We start from the raw sequence: 21,671 nt of genomic DNA, 5'->3' as shown, positions 1-21,671 counted from the left end.
GAGGGAAAGGCGCGCGGGCTGAAATGTCCCTCCCGCCAACTGCTTATCTGCAATGCAGGGCACCGCAGCCGCGAGGGGGAAACCCGCGTTTTCCCGGGTTGAGGTCGGGATTTTGCCGTGCCCCTCAAAAAATTTTGCGGGCCGGGGCGGGATGCGGGGTCTGATCGGACAGGTTTTTCGCCCCTACCCGCATTTTGGCGGTTATTATGCGTGTCGGGGGCGGATGCGGGGTATGCTAGAGTGCTCTTATGAAATATATGTCAAAAAAACATTTCAAAATGTAAAAAAATCGAGAAAAAAATACTGCATGTACATCCGGACATTATATGTGCGTGCATAAAGTTTCGGTGAAAAAAGACATTTTTTGTGGCATGTACAACAAAAACAAAAAATGCCTTGTGAATAGTTGTAATCAGGCATAAAAAACTGTCTTTTTTACACAAGCCACAAAGAATGTCCTTTTTCATCGAAACTTTGTGCATGCACATATAATGTCTGAATTTACACGTGGGATTTTTCCTCATAATTTTTTAACTTTTCAAAATGTATATTTTCACAATGGGTGCATATACATTTATGAGCCAAAGCCAATTTCCGATAGTAATGTAGTCTTCAAGCTGAAAGTAACACATCATTTCAAGAATATAATATGATATCTTAGCTGTGCCAAAAGTATAGTTTAATGAAAAATATCATGGGCACGACAAAAATAAGCTACAAGGAGGATGGTCGAGAGAGAATGTTTCAACATTGAACATTTACATATAGACATATATAATGGCGTGCCTTACATGGAAACAAGACAGTATAGGCAATTTGAAATACATGAACATGTTGCAAGCATCTTGTGGAGGCTTGACATTATATTAATCTTAAAGGACGACTACAGTGCAGAAAATTATGAATGGGCGGTCAACACTTAAAGATAATTAATGGTGAAAAAATATTTGCGAAGACAAGAGATAAGAGGAAGATTAAAGTCAGAGAGTAATACCTAAGTTTATGTTTTATCAAGACGAACCAATAAAAACAATGATAGCATATTCACTAAGAAATAATGCATTTAATCCACATATTTCTATTTCTTCTAAAACCCGGCCATGTTTTTTCCGAGAAAACATTGACAAAATATTATTTTTTGGAGCTCCCATAGCTCAGCCAACTTAGAAATTTTTTTCCCGCTCAAACATTGATGGCCATTCAATGAAGATTTTTTTTTTCATATCTTATATGCTTTAGTGAAGCTCAGTCTAAAGATTAGATAATTTCTTTGTGTGACTTAAAAATAGTTAGTTATTTTTCACTCGACTGAGAAATTACAGAGTTATTTTTTTTATGGCATGTCGATTGTGGTGGGGAATTAAGGTCGGCAATGTGCGCAGATATGTACTATAAAAGAACACTAGAAACTGTTACAATATATGAAGTAAATCCAGACTTGCAAACGTGCAGGTCACTGATCTAGTTATCCAAACAATAACATAATTCATGCTCTGACTTGAACAATTGTCCTTGACAATAAAACAATGTAAAAAAGTGGCACGCCACTGTGCATACTTTATTGTGAAACGCAAACACAGTAATTGTACTGTGTGATAATTTGATGACATAGATCTTATTTGAAGGAGGCATATTCCATATATATGTCAAGCCTTGATCTTGAATCTAAGCATGGTCCTGATTCTTCACTTCTCCAGCAACATCTGAATTTTTTTTAGTAAAATCAAAAGGTAATTAAGTAGAGTAATAAAAAAAAGCCATTTCATGTTACCTTCATCCTGCATGCTTGCTGCATCTGCAGAAGGAGCATTGATCTTCTTAGCCATTTCTTCTTCTACAAGAACATAAAGTGGTAAGAAATATCAATAGTTTTTTTTGGAAAACGAATTAGCTGCTCGTTACTCATGTAGTCATGTGGCAGTGTACATCGTTTGGTACACAATACATACCATTTTCCAAGTTGCTTGCAGCATATCCAACTTCATCGTTGTCGTTTTCTTCTTCTGCAAAAAATGGACATTTTTTTAGCGGAAGCATAGGTTAATAAAACCAATTGCCTGGTGCATCAACAAGAAGTATGCTGTGTTACTTTCTTGTAACCTGGTCTCAGTTTACAATATTCCACAAGGGGTTCATGTTCAGCTGATTAATTTTATTATTAATTATCGGAGGGAAGTTGACCATTAGCAAAATTGGACTTTGTTGAGGTAAATTCTAGTCAGCATGGGGTTCCAACTTGAGCATGTTTTACCAAAAATTAAGACATATATCTGTTGAATCTGTACAGATTGGGCAAAAAACATATGGCATAATGTAGTTTGGTACAAACTGATTAAGCAACTGACACATGATGGTATCTTTTGCACTTTTGACACATGAACAAGATCGAACATGTCACCACTATCTTTAGAGATTGACCCATCATACACTTATGAGCAACTATTTTGTATATATTCCATCATCAGATAAAATTAGATCCTATGCTAAGAACTGGAACGAAGGGTTGATTATTTGGGTGTGAGAATTAACAAGGGCCGATGATCACATCATAGGGTAAAACATCAATTTTCCCTTCTTTTCAAGAGTAATACTCGTAGATCTTATAAAAAATATGTATGGATAAAGTACCTCCTTTCATGGTGCTTGCAACATCCCCAGTCTCTTTAAGTTCTTTTCCTTTTGACGGAAACTTTTTAAGTTCTTCTATGCCAACAAATAAGAATCATCAGCCAAACTGTTTTTCTTCTTCTAAACACTAGTGTTATTCCTACAACAGGATACAATCCAATTTACATACCTTGTTCCAAATTGAGTGAATCACTAGCAGTGTCCTTTCCAACATACTCGGGGATTGCTGGACCAAAAGGCATACAACATTGGAATACATATATATCAGGAACTAGCTACTTTACTAATTCCATTGTAAGACAAATAGTTTCACTTAATAGGTCATCAAAAGGTTAATCTCACCAGGGGTTTTTGTGTAAGGCCTCATAGGTAATGATCCACATGAGCCGTCTTCCTACAAATATGATTAATTATGAAAACCATGTTACAAACTAGTTTGCTTCTGTAGTTTGTCTTTGAAAATACCAGAAACATTTTAATCGAGGGGTTAATGATAAAATAATCCATGTAAACAATGTGTTCGAACCTTCCTGATATTCAGAGGCTTCGGAAAAGCAGGTTCGTCCTTGTCACCAAGTCCAAAAGCCCTTGCCACTCCCTCTATTGATCGGTACATCTGATTATTGTATGTATCAAAATATGTCTGAAACAATCGCAAACAAAATTTCAGCCTAGAATATTATCTTGTGAGACATAATTAAATTATTCATCAAAATCATATAAGCAGCCAGTCGACACTTTTGTGCAGATCTATTGCAAACCCAGCAAGTCTCTTCAAAGGTATTGTTATACAAATAACATAGTTTGATTTATTTTTTCTGGAGAAGTATATATAGAAGAGGCAGTTTAAGTATCGCCAGTCCTAAGAAACAATTTGGTCTAACAAACAAGCTTCACACAACAATACATTAACAAGAAGTTATTACAATACGTCTACAGAAAATTGAAGATTACTTTACCCTATTAGATCAGATCCAATATTCTTTAAACAGATATAACAGAAAGTTGTAGGAAGGAGAAACCTTGTAAATAGTTCCTGCACCCCGTCTATACTCTGTAACAGTAAACCATGAAGGTAAATTTTTCTGTTCAATAGAAGCCTTCCTTCCCATGATCAAGGTCTGGAGCTTATCAACGGAGGATTGGAGATCTGGGGTATCTAACAATGACCTTGTTAGTCTGCTTCCAATGGATCAGAATATATATATAGCTGAGCGCTCTGTGCGTATATTTATAGAAGATCATTGAATATATCAAAAGAAATATTGTCCAATTAAACATGATTAATATTGCATTACTTTTTGCCTAGGAAATGTACGATAAGATCTATATCTCACGGATTAATTAATGCCATTAATGTGCTGGAATAAATGTCCTAGCTGGATAATAATCATTACTTTGTATAGTTCACATTGTATTCTAGATTACCCTGTTAATGTGGATACCTAGTAGTATACTCTTTAGGTAAGATGTAATCTGTTGCTTGGTTCTTTCCCTCGCAAATGAGGGTGCCCAAGATCAGGCGAGCCACTCCAACGCATTCGGGAGACCATAGCAAGCAGGACATACATGTGTGCATATCCAATCATTTGATGTAGTTCAAGGGTGGATCTGATGAGTGGTTCAAAATCGAACAAGACTGGCGGCGGTGGGGATGCAATTAATCGAACTTTTGCGGTGATTTGGTATGCCTCATAGTCGACCTAGGATGTTCCATGCTAGCCGTTAACACTACTCCTCCTTTGTGCACACCCCTCCATCGTCAATACAAGTTCACAACGGGCTTGACGTGCGCCTAAAGAAACCCGAGTCATCCTAATATTGTCACCACCAACACTAGTGTCGTCGAGCACTTGGGTGGCATGGTGGACCCCCAGGCAACATACATATAAGGTGATAGCTATGCTAGCGATTCCAAGGAAGAGGGGGTGTTCATGTAACTACAAGAACTCTCATAAACATCATCACCTACATGATACACACGGTATGGCACAACGATTCTATTGGTAAATTGAAAGATTCCGTCCTCTTTTCGAGCAAGTTATGGCTTATGGTCCATGGAAATTATTAGTTGATTAAAAATGTATTTTATGAAGATAAAATAGGTAGGGTTGATAATGTTACTTGTGAATTTAGTAACTTTGCATCCTTTTGATGGAGCGATTGTCAAAAATATCATAACAATTGTCAATTTTGTGTTCCTTCTTATTGTGCATTTGAATAATTGGTAAATGAACCTCAACATTTTAACCTAGGAAGCAAACCTATTTTGAGCACTTCCACGACTCTGAAAATAGCATTTATGTATGGTGTAGGTTTGGAAAGATAAATCAGCAACATTGCCGGAAATTCAATTTGGCTCCCGGGCCCAAAAATAATTTTTCAAATGTCAAAAAAACCAAGACACAAATTTTGAGCACATGCTCCCGGGCCCAAAAATAATTTTTCAAATGTCAAGAAAATCAAGACAAAAAATATGTGATCTTAATCACATCCAAATGCTACCTGCAAATTTTGAGGCAAAAAGGTTAAGCATTTTGGCCTGTGCAAATAAAATAAAATTTGAAGACCAAATGTCACACCAATTTTGTTTTTTCACCGACGAAACACTATTGCTCCGTTTCGCATGAAGTATGTCAAGCATGCTTGCGACACTAACACCAACATGTACAAAAAAATTCCGACTTTTTTTACATTTTTTAATTTATTGTTCATCCGGGAGCATATGCTCCCGGGAGGCACAACACCCCTCTCAAATCATCATAAATTTCTGGAGGGGCTTTAAAAAAAGTAAAAAAAATCTGTTTTTTGTAGATGTTCGTGTTAGTGTCGCAAGCATGTTTGACAAATTTTGTGTGAAATGGTGCAACAATGTTTCGTTGGTGAAAAAAATAAAATTGAGGAGACATTTGGTCTTCAAAATTATTATTTTTGCACAAGTCAAAATGCTTTACCTTTTTGTCTCAAAATTTGTATGTAGCATTTGGGTGTGACTAAGATCACATAAAAAATTTGTCTTGATTTTTGACATTTGAAAAATTATTTTTGGGTCCAGGAGCATGTGCTCTCGGGTATAGCTGGCCAAACGGGCTGGGCAATCAAGCCAGCCCATGAGCACGCCGGCAAGGCCTGCCATGGGCCAGGCACGGCACAGGCTAAACGGGCCGTGCCCGGCACGCGGCACGCCTTGGGCCATGCCTTGGTCTAGAGGCTGGGCACGCGGGCCGACACGGCACGGCCCATTTGTTTTAGCCCGATATGATCTAAATTACAGCCCAATATACCTAAAATATAGCCCAGTAGGCTGGAAAATATGCGGCCCAGCGTGCTAAACGTGCCACGGGCCGGCCCGTTTAATAACGCTGGAAAAAGAGAGGGGGGAAACGATGATCTTTTAGCCCAATAAGAAAGGAATCTACGATGATCTTTTTCCCCCTCTCTTCTGGAAATGGCTGGTATCAGACACGACACGCCTCCCGGAAAGAGCCGAGAAGGAAATTGTGGCGGCGCCGGAGGGAGATGCCAGCTGACCGTGGAGGCGGCGGCGTGGACAACGCGCCCATGGCATCGGCGGGCATCGTCGAAGCTCCCGGGGCGTGCGCGTCGGCTCCATAGAGCTTCCCCGGCCTCTCCAAGACCGGCATCCAGGTTACTACCCCCATTCCCCATTTCTTGGACGGAGGTTCCTCCGGCCGGTCGACGCCGACGAGTATACCATCGCCCGGCGCCGCGAGAACGGCGTGCTCGCGGTCGCCGCCGCCGGAGAAGAAGACCTAGTCGGGGTCTCTCGTTGGCAATGTAGTATAATGAAGAGTAGGAAGTTCACCAACCGAATCAACCGGCGACAGATTTGGTATATATATACAATAGATAGTCACATATATACATACAGTTCGCTCATTTGACTTACAACGGCGAGAATCATCATTTTATTTACTCACTGCCTCTGTTGCAGCAGCATATATACTCGGTGGATTCTCATCCTATCCTGACATCCTCTCAGGTCTCCACTCTCTCGATCAGCTTGATGCCCGCCGCTTCCAAGATCTCCAGTGCTTCACAGCCGCAAACACACAGGTCAGACTCTCAGGATTAGCCATAACTCATAAGCATCACCAGAGTTGTTAATTTGCTTCTGCACTCACCTGGGATGTAGATCTCCGGCACCAGAGGCCGGATCACCCCTTTCCTCTGAACCTTGTTCTGGAGCAAGAGCTGCAACAGAAGATGGGGACAAATTAACACATGTTTCTTTCTGATGCAGGTGCAGGATGTATGTGTGTGATGTGTTGTGCTTGGAGTGCACTAGTACCAGGGCTCCTATCGCTGCCGGTACACCGACGGTGAGGGCCATGGCGGTGGTGGACCTGCCGTTCTCGGTCTTTCCGAACTCCAGCAGCGTAGCTTGGTGCTTCTCCGCGGGTCGCCCGTCGGGGTACTCCACCTCGACTTCATGGTGGAGCAGTACCATATCCTGAATTATGGGACACAAGCACACGTTTAGTGCATCAGTAACTCCAATGGTCCAAGTAAGCCAATCTCTGTAGCTTTTTCTGTGAGCCTGATGAAAATGACTTATGAGATATATGGTGTTGGAAAGCAATAGGAGATGTAGAAGTTCAGGTTGGTCATTAAACTATCAATCTACTACCATACTGACAAGTCTTGTGCGTGCATGCTGCCAAATTCACAGTTGATTATTTCAAAAAATGAGAAATGAAACTATTAGTCTTGAGATCTTTTGCCTCTTAAGTAACATTCTGTGATTCTTCTACGTGATAAGAAAACAGAGTTCACAGACACAGAGGCATAAAAACAGAGTAATGCATCTGCTACATTTCTTTGTACCATAGCAATTTTAAGATGCACTACTCTGTTTTTATGCCTCTTAAGTAACTTAGAGCAAGATAATATGCCCCACCTGCTCATTGTGGCCATAGGCCATTCTCTGTTCCATTCGTTGGCAAATAACACTGAATGCACTTGAGCAATCCTCTGGAATCTGTGTCTCCTCATGCAGCCCCAAGAACCTAGCAGATGTGAGAGCAGTTATTATGTGATTGTTCCTAACATACTCTTAAATTATTTCTTGCAATAGTAGTCACTGCATATATATTAGATGACATGACCAAAATGGTACTAAAACAGTTTGTACAAGAGATGAAATTTGAAAACAATGGCATAACTCATAGAGCACAGGGATCAGAAACTAACTTGATGGTTTTGAGTATCTTGACAGCTAGTTCCTTTTCTTTGCAATGCCCAAGCATCATGAGTCTTGAAATCAGTTCATCATCATGTCCTCCAGACTCTTCACCGTTTATCTTTGTGTCAGATGTGGAGATATTATTGACATTAAGGAGTTCATTGAGAAAAATCCTATATGTTGGGTGATTAGTTTCTTGTAGCAGTGGGTGATTTTCAGCATCAAAGAACCCAATTTTTGCCAGGATAGCCATGATCTCACTAAATCCTGCGCAAATGCCAAAAATATTACCCAGTGCAAAAGGAATGACTCGGTGAAAAAACAATATATCAATACTTACCTTCGTAACGAAGAGTGGACCTATATACGGTAGATGCTTCTTTGGAGATCCCATACAGGTCTCCATACATCAAGGAATTTCGATTTGGCAAATGTTCCAGAGCAAAAGCTGGAAGTTCCGGTAATCTGAGCCTCTTTGCTGACTCGTATAATTTACTGCCTATGGAAGTGTTAAGTAAATGATGTCAACGAAGATATATACTAATAGGTAATAATTGAATCTGTATTCCCAAAAAAACAGGACCCTTTTCCTCATATAAAAGGTAGTAACTGAATCTGTATTCGCTATGTCACTAGACAGTTTGCATGCAGAATATATCATTGTTTAGCTGTTGCAATACCCTGTCACATTCCTTGACATGGAAAGGGACTGCCAACAGTTTATATGTACACATTGATGAGAGGCGAGACTAACTTACCGTCTACATTGATGATCTCTCCAAGAAATTTGTAGACGGCAGGATTTCTTCCAGCTCGGATGGCACCTGCTGGACTCCAACTAAGAACGAGGAACATAACCATTAGTATTCCTGGTCAAAACTGTTTCAGCAATAATGTGCCGCAAGCTCCAGACTTGGATACCTTGTCATACTGCTAGTCACAGAGATTGTAGAATTTACCTGAACTTATAAGCCAGTGGATTGTTTGCGGCAGCTGGAGATGGAAGTCCACCACAGAAAGATGTAAACGCCTTTATCTTTCCATTCCGAGCATGTGCTTCATCAATCATTTTCATTGACAACATGTGATCTGTGTACAGGAAATATATTTACAGCTTGTTTTCTCATGGAAAGTTGCTCCATGATGAAAGAGCGTTTTGTTCATCACATAATACTCAATGACAATTTTTAGCACTGTCTAATTGTGGTTCATATTGAAATGGATGCACCTAACCAGTTCACAGAAAGGTGGCCAATATGTCTTGACAATTAATATGTGTACATCTGGGAGCACATCATTTCCATCTACATATATATATATATATATATATATATATATATATATATATATATATGCTGGTCATTATATTTAGGAAGTACCTATGCCAGGATCAAGGCCCATTTCGCAGAGTATAGTTACCCCTGCTCCTTGCGCAACTTGCTCCAACTTTGACATGGAATCATCAACATAGCTTGCTGTGACCAAGTGCTTCTTGAGCTATCAGGGAAATGTAACTCAATCAGCTGAAGCAATTCCTCAATTTCCATATAGCACCAGCGGTGGTTTAAGCTTACCTCTATGCATACTCTTGCAATGGCAGCATGAAAACTAGCAGGCAGCAAGCTGACTACAACATCAACCTGTAAGAGGAACTCCAATCATTTATTAATCTGCAATAAATTATGCATTCTCTTGACAAGAAAGAGTAGAAGTCTCTATCCTGAACTGCAACATTTAAGGTTTGTACATGAAAAGTTAACCTAGGAATGCCGACGGAGTTGGGTATATTTATTTGTGACAGAAGTCTGGCCTCTTATGCTCACTGTAAGACACTATGAAAAGTACTAGTAGGAGTATTTGTTCACTAGAGAAATTAAATATCAGAGTTAAAATACCTGTGAAACAAGATTCGAAAGACTTTCAGTATCTGAAACATCGAGCTGAGCTGCTGTTGCATTCTTTATTCCGTCAACTGTCTGAATGCAGAGAAACAAAAACATGAGATAAGTCACGGACTAATGGTTGAATTCTACAAATACATATTCGGTTTGGACAAAAATGACAGCATAATGAATTTTCCAAAGCTTATTAATATCGAAAAACATGATAAAATTAACACACATTTTTTTGCAACTAAAGTTTGCATAAGAGCTAAGGAGCGCACTGTACTGTGAGACTCACCTCTTCTGCATCTTTTTGATACAGAGATGCCACGACAACATGTACTTGGTCGATGTTTTGGTAAGATGTTAGAAACTCAGCAGCTGGCCGACAAACTCTCCCAGCTCCAAGGATTAAAACCTTTGGTCCTACTTTATCCATGCTGTCATCAATTCCGCATTCGCTGACTCTTCCTATCTTTAGAGATATCTCGGCAGCATTAGGATCTCCACGGTGCGCATTAGCGATAGAAGTCAAGGAATCGATGATCTTGTCTAATGTAGTCGTATCATCTGCTCCTACCTGTAGAATGAAATGCACCATATGTTTCAGTACAACATCAAACAAGGTTGTCTTTAAAGGCATGAATTGGTGAGGGGTGCTAAAAGTTAAAATACATCTTTATATTTTATAATCCAACATGCATTGCATCGAGTACATATGTTAATTATTAAGGTAGGTTTATATGATGTATCAGACCTGTGAGTCCTGATACTTTTTTTCTGCGGAAGAGTTCCTAACGTTATAAGAAAAAAGACAAATTTCAACATGTTGTTAAATATCTGCTGTATTCAAATGCCAGAATAGTGGGGTCAAAACGTAGTACATGCATATTAAGAAGGAAGCTAAGAATCAAAGGTATACTGTTCAAAAGAAATAAAATGCTCCCAGAAACAGAGCCATTCAGTTTCTTCCTTCCTCGAATCACTAGAGGAGCTGCGGTAGCAAAAATACTTAAAAACTAGCACACCAAAGAGAATGCCCAAAAATCATTTAAAGGAACACAGCTCAAAAAGGAAAGGAAATGAAAGGAAGGGATCACAAACTGATTCATGGCAGTCCAAGCTTCCAGTTAGTTGAAGTGGGAGCTCGGAAGACTCTGGTAGGCACAGGAAGGGGGTAGAGACTGAACATTTATAACCCACTCAATGATTGAGTGCAAAATATGTAAAGGGCTATGTTTGCCCAGACGTACTGATCTCTTCTTCTTATTTTTGTCTTTTTATTAGGTGATGATCCGATAGGGATGGGCAAGGGTGGTCCAAAAGCTGTTAGATCCAACTTCTTTCCTTTGATGTTCTTGGACACCTTTCAATTATTTGTACTATTTACTTTTTATTATGCTCAGTAATTGATCAAAAATGGACACCAAAAGTTACCATCCATCATGCCCCAAACATAAGTTACCATCCATCACTATCAGTTCCACACTTTTCCTAGATGCAAAAGAGAATGAGAAGTCTAATTCTGTGACAACTGACGAGATGTCTTTTGCTAGGCCATCTTAGCCTCCTTGAGACCTTGACTATAAGTCTTTTGATGTAGCTTGTAGAAAATAATTTCTCTAAAAAAACTAAATGTTAACTACCAAACCCGAGACAGCATGTTGTGTTTTCTTCGTACTGAAAATAGTTCATATCAGTAAGAAATTTTATTGCTTACTTCAAGCTCTGAGTAGGACATATCGTCGATGCTTTGTCCAACATCACATTTAACCAAGTGAAAAGAGCCCCCAGCTGTCTCAATGATGTCCAAAGCTTCATTTATAAGGAACTTATCAAAGAGGTGACCGCAGAGAGATACCTGTTTCATTGATCGACAAATTGTTAGGAGGCAACTGAGAAGTCATTATAGAGCAGACCATATGCAAGTTCCAAAAGATTTAGTTAAAAAAATGCACCACAATATTAGAGAATTATATTTCTAACCAGGGTGGTGTACTTCTTATCAGGCAATGAATTCGCTGGAGTTGGTGGCAATTCTCTGCATAAGAGCAAAACAAAATGTTTAAAATGAGATTATAGGCAGTAAACATGCTCGGAGATGGTAAATATTTACAGTACCAGTCATCAGTCATGACCAGAAAACTGTGGTACTGTAAACATAACTAATGCTAACAAACAGCAAATAAAATAAAAAACACAATGTTGAAAAAATATTCTGAAACATGGTAGAAAGATAGACATATCACTTCAGACTGGAACTACATCCTGCCCACTGTCCAGTATGATTACCTATTTTGTTCCCTTTATAAAATATATATGGGATCTCAAGGATTCAGAGAATGAACAGAAATACATGTCCTCCGAAACTATCACACAGAATTATGACAGTGATGATGAGAAATATTTGAAACTTACATCATAGTCTTTCTCATCCGAGGAATATACTCATACAGAGGAGTGAGTTTGCCAGCATATGCGATGCAGGCTCTTCTCAAGTGAGAAGGAAGCTCCAGCAGTCCTTTAGCTGAGGCCAAGCTGGTAACAAATCTAGATAATATGTCTCCAAAATGCTGGGAGGCCTGCAGAGTTTGAGTTCAAGAGAATAGGAGTCATCTCATAGCAACAAATTGGAACTGCAACAAAAATAGTTTTTTTTGTCTTATTATAAATTTCTCACCTCTCTGGAAAACTCTGTAGGCAGAATGTCAACAGCTAAGCAGATCACGCCATCGCCTTCCATATCATCATGGTACAAATTAGTTGAAGTATCATACCTAGATTTGCATATCCAAGGTAATTTGTCAAAAAGTCACTGCTTAAGCAAAAACCACCAATTATGAAGAAGCAGAACCAAGTATCTGTGTGGTACTACTCCAGAGTACTTACAAGAGACGGTTCTATTTATTTATAATTAATAGGCCATGTGCAGAAGATTACAAGCAATTTAAATTTATGCATCCGTAGTGAATATCCAAAATTCTTACCGGAAGAAAGGCCTCTCTATTGATGTACTTTTGTCCACAAATTCTATGGAACCTCCAATGTCACAAGTTATATCAGAAATGCCAACCAAAGGGCACCCATTCTTCATCAGCTGTTGTAACTGATCAATGCTCAATAGTCGTGGAAACCTCCTCTCCCAGTACATACAGTTAACTGTAGAAATGCACGGATACAAATTAGACTATAATGGCTAAACGACTAGTATTGCTACTGCAACACATAGCAGATTTTTTATGAAATCTCCATGGTTTATAAGTGTAAACTATACACCCTGCAACCGGCACCTCATTACATTAGCAACTCTATCAATGCCAGCATCAGTTTAGAACCAGCACTGTTCTGTGCTATGCAGTTCAATGCTTAGTATCTTTATATAACTAAATAACATCTTTTTTGGTATAACTAAATAACATAGATGATGAAAATCCTATGGTCTAGACTTGTTTTAGAGATTGTGCCAAAAATACAGAAACGTAACAAAATTGAGCAATATAAAATGAAAGCAATGAGTTGTGGACCATACCAATGGCAGATGCATATGGAGCAATCCTTTCATGAAAAATAGGGCGGTAGTGTTCCGGATGAGCATAGTAGTCAGCCTACAGACAATGTCGATGAAAGATTTCTTACAGTCAGGCTATTGAAAAGCTAAGAAATACTAATAAAACAGAAGAGATGGAAAATTTTGTTTGGCTAACACCATAGTTCAAAATTTACTAAGAGAAGCGAAAAAGATCAGTAGTGGATTGGTTAACAGGATTAGGAATGTGAGGGCATGATCAATGTACTGTAAACAGGCAAAACATTTGAACAGCTCTTTGCAGCAAATTAGTTGAACGATGGACATTGTATTATGAGAAAAGGGTATCGTGTTATGACAGGATAAATATTTTATTTCAGTTAAGAGTAATGATCTATGCTAATGTTATTATACCTTAGCACTTCCTGTTAGAAACTAAAAAACCAACATTTATTTGATAAACTTAAGAAATGTGCATTACTTTGTCAAAACATCTGCTGGGATCCTTGGGTGCGACCATGTCTTTAGATGTGACAACACATCCATATAGTTGGAATGCTCTCCTGGTTGACTGATGATGTGGAGGCAGACTCTTTCCCTGTATAATTTCAGGAATAGAGCAAACTGAGATATATTAAGAAGCTATACTTGCAAAAATAATAATCAAATACCGACCCATAACCACTCAATCAGTAACCAAATTTGCTAGCATAGACAACGCATCCGCAGGTGGCAGAGATTTCGTTCATTTCAACGGGGACAAAACAAAACTCACAAAAGTAATCTAAATGTGAAACTTCTGGCACAAAAGGAGTAATACCGCAAAGAGCTCAGGAAGTTTCTCAGCATCAACAAAGGTATGTGGCAATAGCTTAAATATCTCTTGTGCGCCCTGCGAAACTGTGACATATGAAGTTATAAATGTGAATAAGTGTGCTGCAACCAGTAACCTGAATGTGAAGGCAACGAAAGTTAACACTGGAATTACCATTTCCGGATCCGGTGAATGCGAATACAATTGGACAAATTCCAGATGGAAGTCCATATGTTGCTATCTCTTCACCAATGGCGATGACTGCAGCCTTCGCTGCAGCGAGTGAAGGATACATATGGGATTGCCCCAGAGACAGAAACGGAGTCGAGTATCCAAGGCTCAGATATCCTGAAATTGCAAGGGAAATACTTTAGCAGAATGCATATGACAGAACAAGTTGTCCTTCATGATAAGTCGAGATAGCAAATCGGAGCATCGCAGGCATAACACAGGGCATGAACTGAGAAACAAAACAGTGTTCTTACTCTGCCCAAGACCGTGTAAGAAGTCTATCAGTCCAGCTCTGCCAGCAAATTTCCCAAATGCCAGCATTCTTTTCCCATCGTCGTCGACAATTAGCTCATAATCAAACAAGGACACTCTTTCTTCCATGATCTAAAAAATAGGAACCAGCAATTTAGCGCGCCATTTCCTCCTCAGAAATGTGTATGCGCAATATGATAACTACCTTATCTAACAGCGGCATATTTTCTTTCTGGGCCTTGTGGGTATGTGAGAAGAACGCATATGCTCTATCAGGAAGAATCATCTCCAGCTGCACAAGGAAACACCTCTCAGAACGTTTCCACAACCGTGATACCGTCGCAAACTGTAAATCAAAGTCAATTAGGGTATCTAAGGTGATTGGTTGCAATGTTACCTTTGGTTGCTTGATGCCTACGATGAGGCCACACTCTGACAGATCTTCTGAGATCTCGCACCCCGCATCCTCGTACTGAGCATCATGGTGGATCCTCTTGGTGCTTGGCTGCACGATGATCCGGTTCACGCCGGATTCGCGCTTGCCTCCTCCGAGCACGAGGCGAGCACAGTGGGAAGGAGTTAACGGCGCCCTCCTCTCCCACATGTTGACAGTCTCGGCGAGAATGCCGATGACTCCATTGCCCAGCAAGGTGTCATTTCTCTGTGAGTGAGAATGAACAAGCATGCCATTATTGTCAGAAATTATCACAAACTGGACAATTCAATAACACCACCAAAGGGATAGAGCGACGCACTTCAGTTGTCTCGGACCCCATAGAGGATGAGCACAATTAAGGTGCGACGATCATGAACCTGTCACTGGCTGCTCCTGAAAATGAACAGAGTGCCTGACATTCAGGTTATCACAATTCTTAGTACAGTTAGATTCAGAGTATCACAATTCCTGTCATACGAACAGAATCCTCAGCAAATACTACCATATTGCAGATTAGTGGTGGTTAATCAAGAGTGTGTGTTATTTGTACGTTGTTCATTTGTCAAACATGTGTGAAAATAGTTATGATCACATGAAAAAAAAAACTTATGTTTATTTCAAGGGAAGGTACATGCCAAGTAGAGTAATAAGTTGGTACTAGCCACTCGAAAGGTACTTTTCCATTTATAAAGATAAGCTGTCTAGGGCACATCTAGATGTGCTTTAGCAAAAACCGTAAAAATGAAATAAAAAATCTTGGGCCAACATTCTCTTTTGCTTGCTAGTAGTAGAGGTAAGTGTGAGATGAGACAAGTAGAGGTAACTGTAAAGTTTAGAATTTTCGAGCCAAAAGTTAACTGATCCTTCTAGAGCAGAGCATCACACGGCCGTGTGTGATGTCCAATCAAACAATCGAGGTCCAAAGCAGGATCACAGGTCACAAACCCAAAAAAAGGCCAGTCTTTCTTGGCAACATGATTGAAGTGCTTGGCCAGACGGCAGCCTGTCCATCGTTTTCAAGCGATCCATCCACCGGGCTACGGCACCGCGGCGACACGCACGCAGCCAGTGCCAGCCACGCGGCCACGCAGCTCGTGAGCTACATCAGCGACCTCACGCTTGTCCCGGCGTCCGTCCGTCCGTCCGCCCCGCCCGCCTTTCTTGCGTGTTTCTCCTAACCGTCTAACCCGGCGTGCGACTCGTGAGCAGGCAGGCTCCGGCGGGGCCACGCGCCCGGCGCCTCACCGCCCGCACCGCGAGCAAATGCGCATGGATGCTCATGTGCCGCCGCCCCCTGCGAACCCGCCGGCCACCGCTGCCAGCGCGGTTCGCTGGGAGAACTGATCGGAAGCCTGCTTCGCGCGCGGCCGGAGCCGGAAACCTGGACGCCCGTACCCGCCCCCGAACCCACGGAAACTGAAGCCCAAGCCACGATCGGCCAAAAATCTACCCAAGGGAAAGAAAACTTTGCTGGGTTGGTCCGGTCGTACCTGGGACTCAAGGATAGCCGCGGGACGAAGGCGTGCAGAGCTTGACACGGCGAGGCGAGGACGGGAGGAATCAATGGCGCACGCGCAGGCGAGGTTCCAGGGAATGGGGACTGGGGAGGAGATGCTGCCGGACGAGGAGTATATTGTATATATATGGACCGAGAGCTGGGTGACGGAAGAACAGCACAATTTGGGCACGAGTATAGATTATAGTAGTAGGAGATTTTGAGTTTGAGATCGGGTTTTATCACGGTGATGATGGAATGGATGGCGACGGCGACGATGGCGACGAGGAAGGAACCGGAGCTGGTGGGTCTGCTTGGAGGCGCATGCAGGAGGCGAGGCGAGGCGAGGGAGGCGCGGGAGGAGGCTGGGAACTGGAAGGCGATGCTGGAGTACGTGCTGTGCGGGCAGACTCCTCTCGCTTCTGGTTGTTTTCCGCCGAGAGAATTGGCACAGAACCTCGACCGGTTCTCTCTGCCCGGTTATCAAATCCATGCCAGCGTGTTTTCAACTTGTATCGAAACACGCCGGGAGAATTCCCGTTGATTTCTTTAAGTAAATAAAATGAGTAAAAGCCAAAAGGTGATGAGTTGGGCGGGACGGGACGGGCACGCGTCGTCGCTGGCCGTCCGTCATTCTTAAAGGAGCCGAGTGGAGTGAGCTCGCGGCCTTCCCACGTGGGCGAGCCCGGCGAGTCAACTACAGCCTAGCTTGGAGTGCTGCGCATCGCATGGTTCGCACAAGACAAGGACGACGACGACGTACGCCACGCCAGAGCTCCCCACGCCTCGTTTCCGTGCCCCGGTTGAGTTCAGTGGATCGGATCGGATCAATGGGGCACGTCACACTCACATGGGCGAAGGAAAGCTTCAGAAACGTAGTACTACTACTACGTCCCAACCAACGTGGCAGACAGTCACAACAGCCAGCCAGGCGTAGCAGCACGGCGGCGCCGGGCCAAGACGGCCGCGTGGCGCCATGGATCGTCACCATCATATAACGCTAGTGCGGCTGGCCGGGAAGCCGAATATAGCACAAAACCCCGGCGAGAAATCTACGACGGCTTATCTGTCATCTCGTTTGATTGGCACCGGGTAGCGAGAGCCGTGCCTGGCTGCGCGAGATCAGATCAATCGGTGGCGCGTTGCTTTCTCGCGCGCACCATTGCGGTTTTTGTTCGGCGAGCTCCAACTGGCTATTCCGGATCAGAGAGCCAGAACACTTTCGCGACGATGGGGTTTTATCGCGTTGATGGTGGATGGCGACGAGGAACTGCCGAACTGGAGCTGGGTTTGGTTGGAGGCGCAGGAGGAGGCCGGAGGCCGGGAAGTAGAAGGCAATGCTGTACGTACGTGCCGTGCGGACGCTTGCGTGAGATTGATCGATAAGAGCATCTATAGCCGAACATCTCAAATTCTTATGAAATGTTTGGTCACTGATCGGTCATGAAATTTTGACCCAGCCAGATGCCTCAAACGGGTCTCAGACGATCCGAACTGACCGGCACCCCTCATATATAACTTAACAACCTGTTTGATTGGGGGGAAGTAAAACTGGGGAATGGGAATTGAGACAGCATGAGACTGAAAATCCCTTGTATGGTTCAAGGGCAGAGGAGTTTAGGAGGGAAGGGGATGGGGAATTGAGGGGGACAACTCCCCCGTATCTCTTCCCTGGGGGAGGCCTGGTAATTCATCTGGGGAAAGGAAATTGACGAATGAGAAAAACTGTTACGTTCGTTTTGCATGTCCCACACGAAAAAATCCATGAAAATCATCGTCAATCCTTGTTAAATAAGCCTTCAACAGCTTACAGACCTGCTGGTATAAGAGGAGACGCCAACAAGTTCTGGTTCCTTGCAGCTTTTCCCATCATTGATCCAGATGTATTCCATTGTCTATTTTCATTTTTCTCCCTTCACCTGACACATATCAATTTGTTTCATTTTGCTCACTCCCTTTGCTTGCAGATCGTGAACAAGAGACATCAAAAGGCCATGGGTGGCTAGCGATCCTTTGGTTTGTTCCCTTTTATCCTGTTTGTTGACATGAGGGAGCATATGATTTATTTATTTAAATATTAATTTCTTATCAAATTCCCAAAAGCAATTCCCAACCAGCACCAAACGTGGGATTGGGACTAATAGTCCACTTCCCAAGTCTAATCCCTCTGTAAACTCCCTTTTATAAACTCCCGTTCCCTTTTTCTCAAATTACCAAACAGGCTGTAAATATGGAGCAGATATGGGGGTGTCTGCTCGCCACGTCGGACTGACGTTAGAGGCCCACGCGGAATCGCCCGGAAACCTGGCGGTCCGAAGCTCGTCTCCTTCGTCAGGCTGATGTCGCCGCGTGGCGCCGCTCCGACGGGTCGCGTAGTGCCTAGCCGGTTATTTAAGTTACCACCGGCATCGAAACCCTATCCCTCCATATTTCCCTCCGCCCGTCCGCCATCGTTGCCGCCACTTTCCACTCCTCCTCCGCCATCACTAGTAGCCATGCCCCCATGTCGCCAGATAAGAGGCCACCCATTTCTATCGCCGGAGTGCCGGCTGCAGCTCCTTGAGCAGATCTGGGCAAGACGCGAAGGCCGGATTATCGCGGGGCTACCCTCGAATGCAATGGATCCGGAGGAGGAGTTGGGGGAGGATGAGGAGGGGGAGGAGGAGGACGACGAGGAGGATGTGGGGATACCGGAGACGAGGATCTGCAGGCGAAGCAGCAGGCATCCTCGATTCCCTCCGCCTGGAGTCGGATGCGGAGGCGAGACTGTGTCGCCGGCAGGAGATGGAGGCGCAGCACGCCTCAGAGGAGGAGGAGATGTTCTTCTATATGGATGAGGTCGAGCAGGAGGGGGAGGAGGAGCCAGAGCCCTCCTACGTGTCCGTCCATTCGGCGCCCGGCACTGATGTCGTGGGCTCCACGACGAAGATTAGGTAAGGTAGTACGTAGTATGTAATACATACTATTTCTTTTACATGTTTTTGGATTTAGGGTTCAAATATAAGACTTAGATGCAGAATGATTAATTCAAAGCGTGACCGATTAATGTCCATGAACGCATCTAATCGGGTGTTTGAAGGGCTGGAACTATAGCGGCTGTAGATGCTCTAAACAAGCACGTGTCGTCGTCGTTTGCCGTCATTCTTGAAAGGAGCGGATCAGTGGAGTGAACTCACGGCCTTCGGACGTGGGCTCAACCCGAGTCTCTAGCGGATAAGTACATACAGATACAGACAGCCTAGCTAGCTTGTAAGAGTAGTACGCACTACCCATCCGGCTTTCCGTGGAGCTAGTGGTGTGCATCACATGGGACGTTCGAGTTTCTCACGCTTCGTTTTTGTTTCAACACGTGGTTAGATGGTTAGAGGGTGATTGTATTCTTAGTACACGGCGGTTCAAGTCCTGATGCTCGTATTATTTTTGAATTTATTTCAAGATTTTCAGCGATGTGCTTTGTAAATCTCAAGATGATATGCCGGTTTAGTCTTTTAAAGGTGGTCATAGAGACATGATGTGCATTTATACATTCATAATGATGAGAGTATGGACGTACGTATAAGCGTTTGTATCTATACTATGTTAAAAAAAATCCTTCCCCACGTGGTGAGGACTGAGGTGAGGCGACCATAGCAAACAATCACAACGGCCGGCACCTAGGGCATGTACAATGGTTCTATCTTAAAAGTGTCACGTAGAATAAATAATAAGGTGGAGGAGAGAGAAATCATAAAAGAAGGCTTGTCTTATCTTATTTAAGAGAAGACAAGAGATGATCTCTTAGCACAATTTGTCTTATCATGTTTTTAAGAATAACTAATTATTGAAGATAAGCTTAAGAGATGACCCATTGTAGATATGTTTTTTGTCATCTTTAATTTACATGCAAAACTTAAGATAAAACTATCTTATCAATCATTATAGGCAACGCCAACTTGTGGGTCGCCAAATGAATGCATGCATGCCTATCCTCCAAGAAAACATTGGCGACGGCTTATGATCCACGGACCGGCGAGAGGGGAGCCGTGCGTGGCCGCGCAAGATCGGTGCGGGCTGCTTTCTCGCGTGTGAACAGCTGCAGTTTTCACTCGCCAAACTCCGGCCACAGATCTGCTAGCCGCGGCGCCCGGGGCAGCGGCTAGCATGCGATGCGATCATTGGTACGAGGATCCGAGCAGGCTAGGCTGATCATCGTGCTACTGATCGAGCAGGTGGAGACGGACGAGGAGGCATTGTGCCGTTTCACCTTTTGACCAATGACATGTGGCTTTACATGTTAGTGGCCGAACGGGACACTCCGTAGGAGCTGGTTTCTTTTTTTAACACAACATAAATGCAAACGCTCATACATACGTGCATACACTCACCTCTAACTATCCAACCACATGCGTCTTCAGAGCTGATTCGGCTAGACAATTTCCGCAAACCTCCTCGCGAACCCAAAATACAGGAAAAGGGACCAAAAACACATGAATTTCTTTTTTTTCTATGGGTGAAATACACACACATGAATTTCCTTTCCAATTCTCGCACTAGGTCACGACGCTTTTTTCCCGCGTCTGTTTTTTTAGAGAATAGGCATGCATACTCAAAAGCAGTGGCGATTCCACTAGGGAGGTTTTAATAGGCTTAAGCCTACCCTTCAAAATCATATTTAAGCTAAACATACCGCTTGACAAATATATTCTGATGCTTTACATGCAACAATTGCACTGCATTTGCTAATTAGACTTAGAAAATTTATGTTTTAAGCCTACCCTCCATGTCCTGCTAGATTCGCCACTGCTCAAAAGCAAATATTCATCATGTGTGTGTGTGTGTTACTAGTACTGCTACTATATTCGCCTATGGTTTTTTGGTGTGTGTGTGTGATGTTGCCTACAGAATCTTATACTACAAGTGAAAAAAAGACCCTGACCGACTGACTTGGGTTCGTACGTCGCTGGCCGTCATTCTTAAAAGCAGCGGAGTGGGGTGATTTCACGGCCTTCCGACGTGGGTTCCGGCGAGTCAACTTCAGAGAGATAGATACAGCTTCCTATCTAACCGGCCCGGCCGAGCTTTTCCTGGACTGTTGCGCATCACATGGCTCGGACAAGACGAAACCGATCGACGAGGACGGTAGAGTTCCTCACGCCTCGTTTTCGTGCCCCGGTTGAGTTCAGTGGATCGGATCAGAGGGGCACATCACACAGCCACGCTC

The 21,671-nt window shown here is 42.7% G+C and overlaps 1 protein-coding gene and 1 long non-coding RNA gene across 3 annotated transcripts; one reads left to right on the top strand and one right to left on the bottom strand.

Annotated features, from left to right (window-relative positions):
* Window positions 1-6,033: 6,033 nt before the first annotated feature.
* On the top strand, window positions 6,034-11,422 carry LOC125514987. 2 transcript variants are annotated; one of them, XR_007286735.1, is made up of 4 exons: window positions 6,045-6,276; window positions 6,632-6,705; window positions 6,893-7,157; window positions 11,005-11,422. It is a non-coding gene; the product is annotated as an uncharacterized LOC125514987 (long non-coding RNA). The 2 variants fall into 2 exon arrangements; XR_007286734.1 differs by lacking the exon at window positions 11,005-11,422 and having other exon boundaries at window positions 6,034-6,276; window positions 6,893-7,367.
* LOC125514986 (alpha-aminoadipic semialdehyde synthase) lies at window positions 6,450-16,954 on the bottom strand. The gene is made up of 26 exons (XM_048680387.1): window positions 16,467-16,954; window positions 15,296-15,388; window positions 14,938-15,201; window positions 14,746-14,832; window positions 14,543-14,672; window positions 14,232-14,405; window positions 14,064-14,143; window positions 13,725-13,841; window positions 13,247-13,322; window positions 12,705-12,876; window positions 12,398-12,494; window positions 12,136-12,299; window positions 11,704-11,758; window positions 11,438-11,578; window positions 10,016-10,297; window positions 9,730-9,810; window positions 9,409-9,474; window positions 9,214-9,331; window positions 8,794-8,923; window positions 8,593-8,672; window positions 8,175-8,333; window positions 7,843-8,101; window positions 7,550-7,658; window positions 6,941-7,102; window positions 6,774-6,843; window positions 6,450-6,683 (listed from the first exon to the last, which is right to left on the bottom strand). Exons 2-26 carry the CDS (start codon window positions 15,314-15,316, stop codon window positions 6,628-6,630), a joined length of 3,150 nt encoding a protein of 1,049 aa, XP_048536344.1. The 5' UTR covers window positions 15,317-15,388; window positions 16,467-16,954; the 3' UTR covers window positions 6,450-6,627.
* Between the last annotated feature and the right edge of the window lie 4,717 nt (window positions 16,955-21,671).

This window comes from Triticum urartu, chromosome 6, assembly GCF_003073215.2.
Source record: "Triticum urartu cultivar G1812 chromosome 6, Tu2.1, whole genome shotgun sequence".
Classification (NCBI taxonomy): domain Eukaryota; kingdom Viridiplantae; phylum Streptophyta; class Magnoliopsida; order Poales; family Poaceae; genus Triticum; species Triticum urartu.
This window is presented reverse-complemented; position numbering and strand designations above follow the sequence as displayed.